An 18,833-nucleotide genomic window follows, 5' to 3' on the forward strand; every position below is an offset into this window, starting at 1 on the left:
CAGACCGAACCGACGGCCACCCCGAAGCCCATCGAACGTACGCCGTCCGCCGGGCGAGATGAAACAAAAACACTCTCAGAGTTTTTACAGTACCATCTCACAGGGGAAGCTCCGCCTCAAAGGTCCCTACACTTCACACAAATGAAGCGGGGCCCTTTTAAACACCGGTGGGGACGACGCGAACGGCGTAGGTGCGGTCCGTTTGACAAACTCCACACAGACAGAAAGGAGACGGGCACCCTGCAGATACGGAACGCAGAACCGCTCTCTGTTTGTCGCTTTATCCCGCCCGTCGTCGTGGAGACAGAATGCACAAGCAGGGCGCCATGCTGCTGGAAACTCAACGAGCCCCCCCCCCCCCCCCCCCCAATCATCCTTATAATGAGGGTCAGCACTTCCATCAGGAACACTCGTTACCCTGCTGTGAAATGCAGCACTCCTGGATGACTGAGACTGTCAGAGGCGACTGAGACTGACCGACACGGTCAAGACCGTCAGAGAAGACCGAGACCATCAGAGATGACCGAGACTGTCAGAGACCGTCAGAGACAACTGGACCTGTCAGAGACGACTAAGACTGACCAAGACGGTCAAAAGACCATCAGAGACATTTGAGACTGTCAAAGACAACCAAGACTGCCAAGAGACGACGGAAACTGTCTAATGTCTATGTGCACTCAAATAATTCTCCTTCTCTCATCCATTTTGACACCTTGGCTTCTTGTCTTTTTCTTTTTCTCGAAGGGAAAATGTTATTTCACCTTTTCCCCCCTCTCCCAGTATCTCACCATACACTTGTTTGTACAGCTTGATCCTTCTCTTCCCCCTCCATTAAAAATGTACCAGTCCTATCTTTTCATGTTTCTTCAAGACCTCCGTGTCTTTGTTCTTCCACAGAAACCCTCTCCATGCATCGCCCTTCTCTGATTGGTCACGTCAGTGTCTCTCCGCTCCTCCCTTCTGTTGTAGGTTCTTCATTACCGCCTCTGCACCTCGGCCAGAGTTCAGCTCCGACACGATTCCCGTCACACACGACAGAGCTCATTCTGTGAAGCTGCCAAACTCGGAGACTGCTTCTGCTGCTCAAACAACCCTGCTCCAGGGTTCGGCAAAAGTGTGTGTGTCTCAGAGTGAGCCCGTGAGAGAGAGGAAAGTGAGAGAGGGGAGAGAGAGAGAGAGAGAGAGAGAGAGAGAGGATGGTCAAGACTTGCAGAAGCACTTCAATTTCAATCACCCAAACGAGCAGCACCTTTCTAGTCTACATATTCAGACTTGTTTCCATGGCTGCAGGTGAATCCAGGAGAGAGTGGCAAACTGCAACCCTCCCCACCTGTTTCACTCTAACACAAATCTCAGTGTCCAGAGAAATCACAGTGTAACAGAGGAAATCTCACTGTAACAATTTCACTATGTACCATTCCACACTGGACCAACGTTCCACACTGTAACAGAGTTCTGCGCAGTGACAGAGTTTCTCACTGTAACAACGTTGCACACTGTAACTGTGTTCCACGCTGTGGCAGAGTTCTACACTCCAGCAGTGTTCCACGCTGTAACACAGTTCCACACTGTGAGAGTGAGTCTCCATGATTCCACACACGGAGGCAGACACTGGGGCTCTGATTGGACCCCGCTTCATTCTGCAACCTGTGACCCAGCCCCTCAGCGTTCTGACCACCGAGGCGGACCCACTGATCTCAGCCTGGTCAGAGTGGACACACGGGAGGGGACCGCGCATTGCACACTGCCGCAGTCCCATTGGCCCCTTATTCTCGGCTCCTCCCCTCCACACCGCCAAAATGGCGGTGTGCTCTAGCACTGGAGACAGAGGCAGGTAAAGTGCTGTTTGGAATGGGAGGGGCGGTTGGACCCTCAGGACCTTTTTTTACAGTTAGCAATGTAAAAGTCTGTTTTGGAAGGCACGGATCACTAATTATCCCATTACCAGGATTCTAGCTGTGCCCCAAATCTGAAATGCCCCCCAAATCCCAGCTCAAGGTAATTAGTTGCTAATTGGCAATGAGAACCAATTGCTTCATAAGAAGAGTTTTACTCTTGGAATTCTTGTTTGAAAAATTTAACATTGAAATGAAGTACAGTCAACGCACAGATTATATTTTTATATTTGAAGACAGATTTTAGTCTCTTGAATTTTTTCCAAAGTAACACTTATTACATTTTAAATTAATGGTGAAATGTAAGGCAGCCATGTCAGAGCCAAAGGCATTCCCTTACACTTTAAATCTTCTGGAGTATTAAAATATTAATATCCCTTTATCCAAGCCTTGATTAATCCACAAATCCACTCTTATCTTTTTTGTTTCAGCCAAAAGTTTAAATGTATTAGACAGATTTTTTTGTACATTTCTAAAAATATTTAAATCTCATGACGGAAAACAAAGAAACTCAGAGCAATTGTGAAGCTGCGAAGTGTAAAATCATTGCATTAGGAATGCAAGTGGAAAAGCAGAGTGTTTATTTCGAGGACGACAGGGTAGGGAGATGTTGATGCGTAAGACAGAAAATAAAATTAGCATTGTGCTATCTGTTAGATAATGGCAAAGCAATGATGCATAGTCACTTGGGCCCTGAGCTTGTTGCCTAAAGGGTTGCAGGTTCAAATCCAACATGAATAGAATGGAGCGCCAATATCGTTTGCCACGGGGGACTCAGACCCCCAAAAATCCTGCTGTTTTTAACGTTTTCCAGTGAAAACACCTGCCCCCCCCCCCCAACTCCATTACACCAACGGCAAGCTGGGTAAATGTCCTGTGATGAGGGTGTGAGGGGGGAAAGCGAATAAAATAAACATTCAAACACAGCCGGCAGAGATAACTGCCAAAAAGCAAAATGGAAAAACAGGGTTTTTTTTTGTTGAACTGAGATTTGGACTATGCGGGAACTGCGTTGAAATCTAGTCGCTGCAGTTAGGCTTAATCCATTTTGTCCGTGAATTAGGTAAGTCACCTGACAGTGAATTACACGGCACAGGAGCATTGGTGTTAAAGGCCGACCGGCATCAGGTGGACGATGGCCGTTCTCGAGGAGAGCGAGGGTGATCTGAATGCGGTCACTAGTCTGAGTGAGAAGGGGAGTCCACTAGTGCTTTAGATCGGTAAGTCCACTACTGCTTTAGACTGGTAAGTCCAATAATACTTTGGACAGGCAAGTCCACTAGTGCTTTAGATAGGCAAGTCCAGTAGTGCTTTAGATGGGTAGGTCCACTAGTGCTTTAGATCGGTAAGTCCAATAATACTTTGCTTTAGATGGGTAGGTCCACAAGTGCTTTAGATAGGTAGGTCCACAAGTGCTTTAGATAGGTAGGTCCACAAGTGCTTTAGATAGATAGGTCCACTAGTGCTTTAGACAGGTAAGTCCACTAGTGCTTTAGATAGGCAAGTCCAGTAGTGCTTTAGATGGGTAGATCCAGTAGTGCTTTAGATGGGTAGGTCCAGTAGTGCTTTAGATGGGTAGGTCCAGTAGTGCTTTAGATGGGTAGGTCCAGTAGTGCTTTAGATGGGTAGGTCCAGTAGTGATTTAGATGGGTAGGTCCAGTAGTGATTTAGATGGGTAGGTCCAGTAGTGATTTAGATGGGCAGGTCCAGTAGTGATTTAGATGGGTAGGTCCAGTAGTGCTTTAGATGGGTAAGTCCGCCAAACAGCATCAATTATACTTGACATGAGGCGGATGATGAGTCTACGGCCTCAAGCCTCCCTTTGTTGCCACTCCAAAAAAGTGTGTATTTTTTATTACACTGCACAGGCAGTATCAACAGGCTACACAGGAGTGTCCCTGAAAGCATCATTCGTTTTCAGAGCTACTTATCTGGACAGCGTGTTGCGATGAGCGAATAACTACTCAACAAATATCAAATCAACAAATATCAAGACTATGTCCATCTCACATATGGCCAATATGAAAGCAGTTTCAAAATCAAACTTATTCCAGCCCGATTTGTTTACTCCTCCCCCGAGACCCTCAGACTCTTATGGCTTGCAGGCCGCACGTTTCCTACAGTTCTGAAGCGGCACATTTTTCTGATTTTTGAAAAGACGCAGCACATCGGCTCGGCAGGAACTGAGCCCGAGGGAGAGGACACGGCCCGTTACTGATCGAAGGCCACGGACTCGAGGAGAGCTCACTGCGAAAAGAGCAGTGCGATTCAGGGACGGCTCGACCCGCCACCTGCTTTCCCTCGCTAAAGGGCTGAGCCCGAGCGCAAACCCGAGGGCAAGCTTCCCTTGCGCTGCTCAAAGCCGTCGAGCAGATCACCCCCGAGGGCTCGAGCCCAGCTCAAGGAAACTGGCCACTGGGCACAAGGACCCAAGTCTCCATGTGTACAAAAACTGAAACCCCCCACCCTCACCACAGCTGGGTTTCCAGGATTAAAAATTTCACAACGGTCTCGTTACCCCCCACCCCGACTCTCACCGTTTCTTCCGTCAAGATTCCGGCTAGCGCCACGAGCTGGGCCGACTGCTCATCGCTAATAAAACGCGCGAGCGCTCCATCTCATTTCCCCTGGCCCCGTAATCCCGGCCAGTTTATCCTCCCGGACGGATTAGCTCTGCCGTCGAGCCGGGGCACGGAATAACAGGATTAGCGCTGGGAGGAAGCGGGTCTGCCCGTGAACGCACCTGCGCGCGGAGTCCGATCCTGAGAAACTGATTTCATCACTGCGGTTACACACGAACAAACTATTAATCTCGGCAACTTTGACTAATCCTGGTCAGAAGCAGCCTACTGCAGACCTTTTTCTTACAAAACATGTCATTACGCAACTAACGTGATTACAGATGTGTTTTCCACCAAGCTACCGCCATTTAAGTAACTACAAGCGATAGTGTGAGAACTAATATAACAGCTCATAATCAGTATTTATTAAAAACCACAGTCCGTGTGGCGAAAAACTGATACTGTGTACCTGACATGGGGCAACACTTGCGTAGCTGAACTCAGGGAATTGTGCAAATGAAAAGCATTAGCCAAACGGCAGGACATTTCAAGGAGGGATGTGATGTTTAGTCATTTCCAATGCAAAGTGGCTCCCCACCATCCTTTCGACAACTACTGTCGTAGGCATTTGTGAGTCTTGCTTCCAACTCAACCGTCGCTCGGTAAAGCAAGACTGCAACCACAAACGTATTTCGTCAACAAAAGCTTTTATTTCGATTGTTTCTACTCCTGGAGTCAAATACAAATACATTGTTTAAATACACACACACAAAAAAAATGTTTTTTTGGCTGATGTACATCTCAAAAGGATGGACATGCACAAAATCTCCCCCACAAAAAAAAACAAAAAAACACAAAAGCAAAAAGCACGTGGTATCCTACTGCAGTCCTGGCCATCTGGGATTTTGTCTGAAAAGCACAGAAAGACAAATTAGACAACGGATCTGGGAGTGGAGGTGGGGGAGGGGGGGGGGGGATGGGGGAGCAGAGCAGGCTGGCCAACGAAGCATAAAGCTCTGCTCTCAGTCCGACCCCTAAAACCCTTCACCAACGGCATTCGCTTTTCAAAAGGAAGGCCGGGAACCTCCAGAGGAAAGAGAATGCGTTACACAACTCCCGGCGACGTCAGAGCCTTCGAACCTGAGCATACTTTTTTTGTTTTTGCTTGGGGAGAAACAGCGAGCGTCAGTACGTGTGTGTGTGTGTGTGTGTGTGTGTGTGTTAGCTCTGATGCAGCACGACCACAGCTCAACCGCGCTTCTTCATAAATCAATTATTTGTGTCGGTTTAAAGCCAGCGCTGGGTTTTTCTGTCCGAATAAAACCCCGGTACGCTTAGTTTCACAAAAACATTTGTCAGTCAACGCTGCCATTTTTGTGCGTGCTCAGAATAAGGCTACCGTGGTTAGCCTCCGAATACAGCTCTCCATTCAGTTCTTGTTCAAAATACATATACGCATCAGCAAATAATGACCAGGAAAAGCAATCGATCTCATAAGGATACGATACTTCCATCACACACAGAGGCTCCGGACAGGAAGGACGTCCGCTTCCCCTGGGAATCTGTCTCGAGCCGTTGAGCTGGACAAGAGACCGGCGCACGCGCTCAAGCACCGTCCTTCCTCCTCTCCTCATCATCCTCACTAGTCGGAAGGCCTCGGGGTCTCCGCCGTGCCTCACGGAAAGTACCGGCACTCACCTGCCCTGGTCACCTCCACCTGTCACCTCCACCTGTCACCCGCTGTCCTTAAGATAAGGTGCTGAGCCAAACTGCCCATTCTCAGACAGCCCTCATGCAGCTTCATTAAGTCTCTCTTCAGACCTGCAAGTTCTTTACCACAGCGCCTATCACTGAACTATCTGCCTGCAGGCAGAACAGTGTTCTGAACAACGTAAAACCTCATACTGACTCCACCTCTGGCCCTCACTGTGCATTATCACACTGATGCAAACGGACTACCCACACATAGCACATAAATACAGTAAGACACATTTCCCCCCGTTTGGAACACCAAAATAATAAAACATTCTATCCCAAAGTAAGACTTTTAGCGAAGAATAAACCGCGGCTGCACTCGGTGAGCATTCAGACGTTGGGTGGCAGCTGAGGCCGTTCTTACCCAACACTGAGCCGCGCGGGCCAACGGCCTGTGGGCACCCATAAAGAATATACCAGGGAGGCTAGTTAGCATTCAGCGTCCCCTCGCCCCCTAATTAAATGCACACGGCCGTAACGAAAGCCAGCGTACACCAGAGCCCCTCGGGATTGTGGGTAACGAGCGCTTCAGACAGGCGGAGAGAGGAATGATAAGCAGGAGTACTCCGCAACGCCTTCTTGTCTCCAGGAGCTTCTGCTCCAGTTTTCCGCCCCAAAGTTCTTCCACGTTTCCGGCAAAGTTTTAACATTCTTCATGCTCTTAGCAGAAGTTCTCATCCAGAGTGGATTGGAATGCAAGTGCTCCAGCAGTGCTGTACCATTAGAGCCAGACAGCATTATCAAACTAGCGTTGTGTGCAACAAACAAACAACTGTAACACAACCATGAATGGTTTATCCACACACGCTATACTCTCGTTCATCCACACTCACTATACTCTGGTTCATCCACACACGATATACTCTGGTTTATCCACACACGCTATACTCTGGTTTATCCATACTTACTGTGCTGTGCTATTCACAGTTCAGAGCTCTATAAAATATTTACTTTCTGGACACTATTATCCTGCGAGGCACGGTGTGCGTGAGCACAAAGCCAGCGGTACGATCGGACTCAAAATAAGAACGCCGCTGCTTTGTATGCAGTCAGACCCCTCCTCCGGCTGCCACAACCATCGGTCCTGCGTCCGCACCTTCCCGATAAATAATACACAAACACGGAGCAAAGCGCTACAGAACGGAGGGACGTGTGCGTCAGCGGCAACGCGAGGAGCGGTTTCAGCGCAGAGTAAGGGAGTCTCCGGGAACGTGAGACCAAGAGACTCCACCCCGACTAGCCGTACAGCGTTCGCGATGAAAGAGCAGACGATCGCTAGGTCCTGTTCGGCCCAGGACCGGGGCCCGGGACACTAATGAGGACGCGTTTACCTCACAGTCACGCCAGTACCTCTGTGCTGACATCACCCACATACTAACAGAGGAATCGCGGGGAACTCCATCAGTTAAGACAGAGAGAGAGGGAGAGGGGGAGACAGGGGCGGGAGAGGGAGGAAGGGTGAGAGGGTGAGAGAGAGAGCGAGCAAGAGGAAGACAGCGACCGAGGGAAGGGGGAGAGAGACAGAGAGAGGGGGAGAGAAAGAGTGAGAACAAGAGGAAGAGAGACAGAGGGAGGGAGAGCGAGAACAAGAGGAAGAGAGAGACAGAGAGAGGGGGAGAGAAAGAGCGAGAACAAGAGGAAGAGAGAGACAGAGAGAGGGGGAGAGAAAGAGCGAGAACAAGAGGAAGAGAGAGACAGAGAGAGGGGGAGAGAAAGAGCGAGAACAAGAGGAAGAGAGAGGCGGAGGGAGGGAGAGCGAGAGAGTGGGAAAGGGGGAAACAGAGAAAGAGAGAAATGCCATTTGGGCACTAGATTCTCATTCGCTGGATTTGGTGACTGAAAGGCGGGTGTCACCTGACGCGAGGGACCAATGATGCGCAGAGGAGTTCGTTAGAGCCCTGTTTCCTCCTGGAGCAGTGAGCACAGATACACAGGTTCACCCGTAATTACTGTGAGAGCCCTGCAGGAAGCTCAGGCCCCTCCGCGTGGCTCGCGCTGACCGACCAATCAGGGACCCTGCTGCCTGGGAGCACAGGCAAGAGTCACTATCGCACGCACGCGCACACACGCACGCATGCACACATGCACATGGGCAGACACACACACGCATATACACAGACAGAGAGAAGCATGCACGCACACACACACGCACGCACACACACGCATGCATGCACGCACACACACACAAGCACACACAGAGACAGAAGAACACATTCACGCACACGCACACAGGCAGAAGCACACATGCACACACGTGTGTTTACACACACATGCAGAGACCTAAACAGACCTAAACACACAGTTACACTCAGCAGGATCAGCAAACACACCCGTAACATGGTGGATACTGTAGAGCTTTGGCTGGGGCTGGAGGTCTGGAGGACATCGATGCTAAAGTCCCCACAAGGTCACAGCCAAACAGATTCACACACTGCCCTGACATGGCTGCATATTTACACACACACACGGCCCACACCACAGACAGCTCTGTGGAACCCAACCCAGATAACGATCACCCGCCCCCTCCAACCCCCCACACCGTTTCTAACTCAAAGGTCCCAGCCTTCACAAAAGCCTCCAAAGACATTTTGATCACCACATCTCTGCAAGATGCAACACGCACAGCTCTGCTCAGCTCAGCTCATCTCAGCCCAGCTCAGCTCAGCCCAGCTCAGCTCAGCTCAGCTCAGCTCAGCTCAGCTCTGCTCAGCTCTGCTCAGCTCTGCTCGCACAAACGAACAGGAGCACCTGCAGTCAATAAGTATTCACCACCACCGTGAATTCTTGGAAATGAAACCCGCCCCTGCGACCCATCCGCTTCGGGACAAGAATCGGAAAGCGGAGAAGCGGCACACGCACGACCCAACCCCCCCCCCAACCCCCACGGTTTCCGCTTCTGTTTCCGAATCTCATGCAAATGGAGGCCTACGATCTCATCCCCGTTGCCGCGGGGATGGATTACTATTCACTGTGCAGCGCGGGCGAACGCTCGCGTCTGCGGCAGAGTCGGGAAGCCGCCCCCCCCCCCCCCCCGCCCCAACCCCCGCTCCTCGATCCCGCGCTCGCCCATGCGCCCATCAACCTGAGATCTGCAAGCTGTCTCCACGTCCCAATGTGCAATAAAAATGTAGATATAATATACATATATAAATATATATAAGTCAGGGGGCAACTGTACTACAGTCATTACAGCCTGGATCTAAAACCCAGAGACTGGGTTTCTGGTGACAACAGGGATAGGGGGGGTCCCTTCATTGCTATTGCTGAACACCCCCCCCCCCCTCCCAGAATGCCCCCCAACCCAAAACCCGCCCGCCACCCCACCCCCCTGCGACTGGCTGTGACTTGGTCAAAGTTGGTTCATTCCGCCAAGCATGCAGAGACGGAACGAAAGAGCCAAAAATAATCCGCACCACACCTACTGACCCCAGACCAGGGGTGGATTAGGAGACTACCCAAAAAAAAAAAAAAAAAAAAAAAAAAAAAAAAAAAAAACCTCTCCTGACACCCTCACGATGAATCTAACCCTCTGCGCCGCTGCGCTTTTTGGAGCACTGAAACCACCAAAACGGACCCCCCGTCCCAGCGGAAAGACCCCCTCAGCAAAAAACAGGGGTTCTGGCAATTAAGGAACCAAGGAGGTAACAACGTTCAGACTTTGAGCAATGCCAACAATTCGGTGTGTGAGGGCCGGAGCGGGGGTGGGGGGGGGTATGGGGTGGAGCGGGGATGGGGGGGGTTATTCTTGTCTGGATTCCGGGCCGACAGCTGCTGTGCCAGAGCGCGAGCGTGTACCGCGGCGCGGCTAGGCTCGCCGTGGAAACGGCGCGAGGCAGGAGGACAAAAGAGCGGGAAAAGGGAAAACGAGAGAGGAAGGCAGAAGCTGTCGCGGAGGTCGGTGTTATATGGGGAGGCGGGGCAGCCTTGTGGCAACAGCCAATCACAGACCACTTCCCCCACTTTCTGGGACCGAGATGCCAAGTGCCAATCTTTCAATCTCCCCCCCGAGAATCTTTCTGATATTTCCCGAGGTGACATGGCTCAGGAGGTAAGACCGATTGTCTGGCAGTCGGAGGGTTGCCGGTTCAAACCCCGCCCTGGGCGTGTCGAAGTGTCCTTGAGCAATGCACCTGACCCCCAACTGCTCTGGCGAATGAGAGGCATCAATTGTAAAGCGCTTTGGATAAGAGCGCTATATAAATGCAGTCCATTTACCATTCCCTTAATACGGTGCGTCGTAAAGAGTCCTCATCGCGACCGCGGCGATGGTGAGCTTCCACCATGAAAGCTTTCACCGGTCTGGTGGGCGGCGGAGGTCAAAGATGCCCGGAGGTAAAGGCCTGGCAACGTAATATTATTTCTGAGCACCGGTGAAGTCCCAAACCGCCGGCACTTTCCTTAGCCTTTCATTACTGATGGTGAAGGCTTAAAAAAAAAAAAAAAAAAAAAAACGGGATTTCTCTCCAGAGTTTATGTTAAGGAAGCCAGAGAACCGGGCAGCAGCCTCTGTGGCTCAGGCAAAGCCTGATGGGAAATGGAATGTGGCTTCCGAGAGGGAGCTGGGGTGTGTGGGGGGGGGTGGGGGGGAGGGTGGGGGATGTCACGTGATGCGACCCCGGCATTCCGGAATCCCGCCCGGCTGGACGTCACAGCTGCAGCCGCCTCGGGAGGGGGTACGAGGCGCCGGGCGACGCTCCCCGTTCCCCGGCCGTCCCCGGACCCCGCCCCTCAGAAGACAGGAGTCTATTTTTACAGCCTGGCGAGTTTCGCAGGGCACGCGCGACAACAAAAGGAGGGGCGGGGCAAAGCACGGGCGTGGGCAGCTGACCGTCCGGTCGCATTCTCACGGACACTGAACACGCGCCTCGTTTTTTTTTCTTTTCGTCTGCCTATCCTCAGTACAGCAGACAAAAAAGAAAACAGACAAAACAAAAAAAAACAAACCAAAAGCTAGTCAACAGTGCAGACTCCAGCATTCAAAACCAGGCTCCTGAACTACACGGTAGCGCGGCTAACGCTAACTACCACAGCACCCTTCCCTGGAAGCCCGCTCCCTCTGTTCTCAAACCCCCACCTTAATAATTACTCCTCCTTGTAAGATTCATGACCTTCAGCGATGCCCTTTTCCAGCACCAAAGCTTCACGCAGGGGAGGGGGTTCTTCGACAGTTTATAAAAAGCAATCTAAACACATTTCCGCCAATTTAACGAGTTTGTGGCGAATCACGCCGGAGGCACTTAAAAATTAAAACAAAAATATACAGCGGGTCCAATTAACGCACGGCACAAGTCCCAGCGCGTTAATGAAGAGACCGCGCGGAAAAGGCAGATTGAAAATAGCCGAGTTTATTTCCCACTTTCCAGCTATAAAATATACAGTGTGCCAAGGAAAAGGGATTCAGTTCTAAAAACAAAACAAAACAAAACAAAACAAAAAAAAAGAGAGCGGTATACAATTCATTCTTTTCGGAAGTCCTGTCACATCCCAGTCCATCAGGGGCAATGGAAAACGCCTCTGGAATAACATGGCGATATCTGCTTTGAGCTCCTGTCAGCGGTGTAGGGATTTATTTGGATCTGATGACAACATTTCTTTGCCCTCTATCTCGCGGTTCTATCCCTCCGCCGGTGCGATAAATAATGGAGTCAGGGGGGGGCAGAAATGATCAATCTGACAGATTTTGGGGAGGGAGGGCTTCAGCTCTAGACAACACAGCATTTCATCTGAACATTAAAATAAAACAATTAAAAAAAAACTCACACTGATATAAACGTATTACTACGTTACCTTTGCCGTCCTTCATTTTTGCAACCTTGTTGGCTTGTCTTTTTTTTTTAAGCACCCATGTTACGTTACTACGAGCTTCAAATGACTCCTGAGTAAAAACTGCTACGAAATCAACGAAAGGAGAAATGACAGACAGACCAGTTCACACAAACTAAACAACAACCTAATCAAAATAACTTCCTTCCCAATTCTCTTTGTCTAAAACCCTACTGATACTGAGCGTCTTCAAGGATCTGCTTCCCTTAGATTTTCTGAAGACACAGTCCACTTGTTTCTACCTTCAACAGCGTTTGGATCAGTTCCAATCCAACAAAGAAATTCCTTAACTTAATAAATCCTCATGGTTCGTAGGGGGCGGGTCTTCGTCTTAATTGAAATGGAACTGACCCAATCCTGACCGAGGACTTGCACGTCCATGGTCAAAGTCTAGTTGTGGACTCTGTGCCTCCCCCTCAGCATCTTCCACCCCGACAACCCCCCTCCCCCAGCGTCTTCCACCCCTCCCCCCAGCATCTTCCACCCCCCCCACCCACCCCACTCCCCCCTCCCAACGTCTTCCACCCAAAAAAAGCTTGATTGCAGACGAAGAGCCGCTGGTCACACCTGTTGTGTCCCCCGACAGGGTATACAATAACTAGCTTCTCCAACCGGCGAACGTTTGAGAAGATCTGCAAAAGTAAAGAAAAACACCAAAAAAAGAAAGAAAAGATTGAGGGCTGAACAGGAGGGGTCTGCGGGGAGCGTCGTCTCGGACGCCGACTGGCGCTCCTCCCGGCCCTCAAAACCGCTATTCTGAACGACCGAACGGGATCCAGAGCATCCGGAGGGAGACGGAATCATCGGGGAGGAAGACTGGTGAGGTCGCGCTGAGGTCACGGCGAAGTCGCATTGACTCACAGTGCCCTAGGTGCGATGACCTCATCAGCCACTCAAGCTGCAAAAGGGCAGGGCATCAGGAGGGGGCAGGGGGCTAGGAGTGGGCAATGAGAGGCAGCGTCTCCAGGAGAGAAGCCCTGGGGCGTGGGGGGTGATGGGGGGGGAGGTAAATGGCCAGAACTGTGTGTGGGGAGGGCCCCTTCCTCGCTGCCCCATAGCAACAGCTTGTACCCGCCCACTCCTGCACGGTGATGGACAGGGAGTCCGACCAACCCTCCGCAGGGGGGGTCTGCCGGAACATCTTAGCGCCGTAGCCTTTACCGCTATCCTTTAAGATGTCCGCCACAGCAGAGCACAGGAAACTGTAGCATTGCGGTTTTATCACATATTGGCCTGTCGGTGTTCTTATAGTCGCAGTTCTCTCTGGTATGCTGCACTTGAGTGGCCACGTGAGCTGGCGTTTCAGAGATAAAATGGCGGACGCTGACGTCCTGCACACGTGAAGGGGAACGCCATCATCATCATCATCACTGACATGCACAGGAATGGCGCTCTGATAGGCTGCTCGAAAGTTCCTTCTGAGAGCAAATTAACGGTCAAAAGATGCTGAAACTTGCTCATCAGTTGAAAGATCATACAGACATATATATATATATATATATATATATATATATATATATATGAAGAGCACTGTTCACAAAATGAGATATCCACCATTTTTAAAAAGTGCCAACTACTCTTCATAAAATGATTTGAAAAGATGTTAGCTATCCTATGTCCTCTACGTACAAAACAATCATATTTTTGTAGATATCGAGGAATGTACTTCAGACAAGTTTGTTTTCATCCTAAAATGGATATATCTTGCTGTGGAACAAAACTCTTCAAACACATATGTACGCACACAATGAGCTCCATAATACTTGAGACAAAGACATTTTCTGGATTTGGGTCTGTACTCCAGAATTTTAGATTCGTAATCAAACAATTAACTTGTGGTTAAAATGCACATTCTACACTTACACTACATGGCCAAAAGTGAATTGACACCTGACATCAAACTGCTCATCCAAAATTACGGGCATTAATATGATGTTGGCCCACCCTTCGCTGATATAACAATCTCCACTCTTCTGCGAAGGCTTTCTACGAGATTTTGGAGCATTGTTGCGCTGATTTGTTTCCATTCAAAAGAGCATTAGTGAGGTGGGGCACTGATTGGGCAATTAGGCCTGGCTCGACGCTGGCTTTCCAACTGATCCCAAAGCTGTTGGAAGGGGGGTAAGTCCAAGGCTTGGCGAATGTCACTGACTGTTTTTTTTCTTATTTCTCAGCCTCATAATGGCTTCCTTGACTTTCACTGGTACTCATGCTGACAAACACCAGTAACAGACTCCAAAGTCGAGAATCAAAACTAGATACTGAGAGCTCTCATTCCTGTACCAACAAAGCAACAGAGAACACACCTGGCTAATAAAAAAAACACCTGGGAAGCCATTTGTTCCTTAAATAAAAGCTGACAATCTGCAATTTTAACCACAAGTGAATCGTTTGATTGCAAATCTAAAATTGGGGAGTACATACAGAGCCAAATCAAGAAAAAAATACATCTTTGTCCCAAACATTATGAAGCTCACTGTACATATATATATATACACACAAAGGAAAGTTACTGAATATTTATCAGATGTCAGATCTCTGAACAGGAGGGCCTCCTTGGTGGGGGACGGGGGGGCACAGGGGGACGGGGAGAGAAATCCTGCTGACAGCTGATTGGCTGTGGGTTCAGCAGTATGACAGGGGACCTTGTTTGAGGGGATGGGGGAGGTTGAAAATGAAGAAGTGCAGTGGGGTAAGGACAGGAGGCCTTTTTCCAGAATCCTCTGAACACAGCAGAGGATCATGGGAGATATTAAGGGGCCGGCCACATGACAGAGGCGACAGAGCTCAAAAGCTCAAAAACTCAAAAAGAGCAACACGCACAGACGCACACACTGACGTACTCGTGCACAGACGCACACACAGACACACGCACAGACACACACACACACGTACACACAGACACGCACAGACGCAGAAATCAATACTTACTGATTTGTGGACCCAAAGCCGCCGCCAGAGAAAGCTATAAAGGAAACGCAAACGTCGCGTTAGTCTGATTCCCTTAAAAAAAAAACCGTATTTTCCTGCGTACAGATGAGGCGCTGTGCGACTCTGATTGACAGTGATGGCTGTTCAGTGACACGTGTACAAAAAGTAAAAAAAAAAAACTGAATCAAGTGTCTTCTCTAGATTCTCTGACATTTACTGCAAGATGACCCCGAGACATGAACTACAGACAAAATGAGAGCGAGAGAGAGAGAGAGAGAAGGGAAGGAGGAAGACAGCAAGAGAGAGAAAGAAAGGGAGGGATGGAGAGAGAGGGAGGGAGAGAGAGAGAGAGAAAAGGGAAGAGGGAGAAAGAGAGGGAGGGAGAAAGAGAGAGAGAGAAGGGAAGGAGGAGAAAGAGAGGGAGGGAGAGAGAGAGCAAAGGGAAGAGGGAGAAAGAGAGGGAGGGAGAGAGACAGAGACATCTAAAACGTTTTCCTGGTTCTCTCTCCAGGTCTGAAGATAAAGAGGGACATGGTGTTATTCTGGGAGCCTGGAGTTGTGCCACAGAACGTGGGCTACTTAGCGTGCCGCCGTCCCCACGGCAACCGCTGCCCCGGCCGGCCACGCCCCTCGGGCGCGGGCGGTGACGCTAACGGCGGCTCACCCGCCCAGAAACGCCCCGCCCGGCAAACATGCTTATTTATTTACGCTCCAGCGCAGCTCGGACACGCCTCCACCCCACCCTCCCTTCCACAGGAAGTGGCGGCGCGTTCCTTTGGCCGGACGGAGCAATGCCCCGCCTCAGCTCAGAATGCTGCGCTATCCTCAAAAAAATGTCATAAAATATAATAAAAAAAAAAAATTACTCCCCCCCCACCCCCAACATAAACGATACATAACTTCCTTTAAAACAATAAGAGCCGTGTAATCTGTTCAGGAGCAAGGGAAACGTAGTTCCCGCGTCCCTACACTCAAAAGCGATCGGAAAGACAGACGCTCGAGCGAAGCAGCCGGGGATTGTGGGTAAACTGCGACTCACCTGCCGGGGACCCGAACCCGGGGAAGCCGCTGCTCTGGCTGCCGAACCCGGGGCCCTGCTGGGCCAGGCTCCCGAAAGACGGGGCGTTCTGATTGGCCAGGCCGCCGAACGACGGGGCGCTCTGATTGGCCAGGCTGCCGAAGGTCGGGGCGTTGGAAGCAGAGGCGAACCTGCAGGACAGTCAGGGAGCCAATCAGACGACAGTAAAGGTGACCAGGAAACCAAGCTCCGCCTTCCACAATTGTCTCCACCTTCTGCCGAATAAGCTTCAATAATACTGAGCAATCCAGCCATTACAACCCAGAATAATGAGAAATATCGGCAAGACGCAAGGCTGAATAAACACAATTCACCAATAAAATTAGGCACGGTGGAGTGTGCACTATTTCCATGAAGCATTATTCAGAAATTAAATGCTTCTTCAGCATTAAACGGAGCATTGTAACATCATAATAGCATGAACACAGTTACTGCTGGTTCTGGTACAAAAGAAATAATTACCATCGCAGAAAATGGTTCGACACTGGAAAGTAACAATATGAATGACAATAAGCATGGACCATAAACATAGGTTCTAAAAAAAACTTCAATTTTCCGACATTTTTTTATTTATTTTTTACTTTTGACAAACAGACAAGCCCATACAGGCTATTACCAGAAGCTTCCTCAAGTGTCTACAACGGACGAAAGGCCAGCTGAAGATTATAACCATACTGTCTGAAGGGAAAATGGGGAAACCAAAAACTGTGAGAGGTCTTCCCTGGGGGGGGAAAGGGTGGGGGGGGGGTTAATCGCTCCTTTGATTGATGCCTGAAAGTCCTCGTTCTCAAAAACTAGAGAGAAATGGAGCAAAGCTTCAAAAACGAGCGCAGAGGGAAAGCCGAATTTCTCTAGCAACCATTTCACCTCCCCCCCCCCGCTCTGGAGGTCAGACGTGGAAAGAGACTGCGTGATCGTAAACCCCGCATTAAAGAGCCTCCTAACCCCCGCATCTCAATGAGCGCCTGATACGCGCCTACCCCTAACCCCTGCATCTCTAAATGAGCGCCTTGATACCGCACCTTACCCACCCCCGATCTCTAAATAGCCGCTTGATACTGCAGCTACCAACCCCCCCGCATCTCTAAAGAGCGCTGATACCTGCAGCCTACCTAACCCCTGCATCCTAAAGAGCGGCCTGATACTGCAGCCTACCCAACCCCTGATCTCTAAAGGCCGGCCTTGTACGCAGCTACCCCAACCCCGCATTCTAAATACCGCTGATACCTGAACCCAACCCCCTGCACTCTAATGAGCGCCTGATACTGCGCTACCCACCCCTCATCTCTAAAGAGCCGGCCTATACTGCAGCTCCCCTAACCCCCATCCAAATACGGCCTTGATACCTGCGTACCCACCCCTGCATTCTAATGAGCGCCTGATACCTGCGCCTACCCTAACCCCCGAGCAAAGCTTCAAAACGAGCGCAGCCTGAATCTCTAGCAACCTTACCCCCGCCCCCCCCCTCTAATGGAGCGCCATGTGGAAGAGCTAACTACGGTCTGATCTCTAAATCCCCCTTGATACCTGAAGAGCCTTACCCCTAACCCCCCCTCATCTCTAAAATGAGCCGGCCTTGATACCTGCAGCCTTACCCCTACCCCCCCTGCATCTCTAAAATGAGCCGGCCTTGATACCTGCAGCCTTACCCCTAACCCCCCCCCTGCATCTCTAAAATGAGCCGGCCTTGATACCTGCAGCCTTACCCCTACCCCCCCTGCATCTCTAAAATGAGCCGGCCTTGATACCTGCAGCCTTACCCCTAACCCCCCCCCTGCATCTCTAAAATGAGGCCGTTACCCCTAACCCCCCCCATCTCTAAAATGAGCCTTACCCACTACCACCCCCCCCCCGCATCTCTAAACATGAGCCGGCCTTGATACCTGCAGCCTTACCCCTAACCCCCCCCTGCATCTCTAAAATGAGCCGGCCTTGATACCTGCAGCCTTACCCCTAACCCCCCCCCACCCCCCGCCACCTCTCCCATACCGCGTTCATATGCAGCTTTCTCCAGGGTCAGTTTGGGCTGAAGGTGCCCCCCCCTCCCCTCGCAGTCTGAGATAAGGGCCATGGGTGGGGCGGTGGGGGGTAGGAGTGTGCGTTGGTGGGAGCAGACTGGCCAGGGTCATAAGCGGGCCCGCCCCGCTCCCGTATCTAATCTGAGCGGCGGTCCGAGGCGCCGCTGACCCCCCCGACCCCAATTCAGGAGACCATTTTTCAGCGGCTGCCCTCCCTGTCGCCGAGCCCGTCGCCCCGGGCCAGATTTACTTCCTGCCGGAGCCGAGCCGCGAACGGGAGAGCGAAACGGCGGGCACAGGGGAGGGGGCAGGGCACGGAGAGGGCGGGCACGGAGGGAGGGGGCAGGGCCAGGAGGGAGGGGCGGGCACAGGAGGGAGGGGGCAGGGCACAGGAGGGAGGGGCGGGGCCAGGAGGGAGGGGCGGGCACGGAGGAGGGGCGGGCGGAGGGGGGCGGGGCACAGGAGGGAGGGGGCGGGGCACAGGAAGGAGGGGCGGGGCAGAGGAGGGGCGGGGCACTGAGGAGGGGGCAGGAGGGAGGGGGCGGGGCACAGGAAGGAGGGGGCGGGGCACAGGAGGGAGGGGGCGGGGCACAGGGGAGGGGGCGGGAGGGGGCGGGGCACAGGAGGGAGGGGGCGGGCTCCGCCACTTAATCTGCCCCAGGCAAGCGCCCAGCTCCAGGATTATCTCCACATAATCCGCTGCCTCGGGAGCTCTGTGATTTTTAACATGGCGGCACCAGCGGCCAGACCACAGACCTGGGGGGTGTACCCC

At 51.2% G+C, this 18,833-nt stretch overlaps 1 protein-coding gene across 1 annotated transcript in view; it reads right to left on the reverse strand.

Annotated features, from left to right (window-relative positions):
- Positions 1-12,537: 12,537 nt before the first annotated feature.
- Positions 12,538-18,833, reverse strand: part of nup214 (nucleoporin 214) — a 61,049-nt gene continuing 54,753 nt past the window's right edge. Inside the window, exons 35-37 of the mRNA XM_064308977.1 lie at positions 16,005-16,174; positions 14,966-14,999; positions 12,538-12,666 (exon numbers count right to left, since the gene is read on the reverse strand). Coding sequence (XP_064165047.1) covers positions 12,633-12,666; positions 14,966-14,999; positions 16,005-16,174 — 238 coding nt within the window. The 3' untranslated portion in view covers positions 12,538-12,632. The remainder of the gene's footprint in view (positions 12,667-14,965; positions 15,000-16,004; positions 16,175-18,833) is intronic.

Source organism: Anguilla rostrata, chromosome 14 (genome assembly GCF_018555375.3).
Source record: "Anguilla rostrata isolate EN2019 chromosome 14, ASM1855537v3, whole genome shotgun sequence".
Taxonomy (NCBI): domain Eukaryota; kingdom Metazoa; phylum Chordata; class Actinopteri; order Anguilliformes; family Anguillidae; genus Anguilla; species Anguilla rostrata.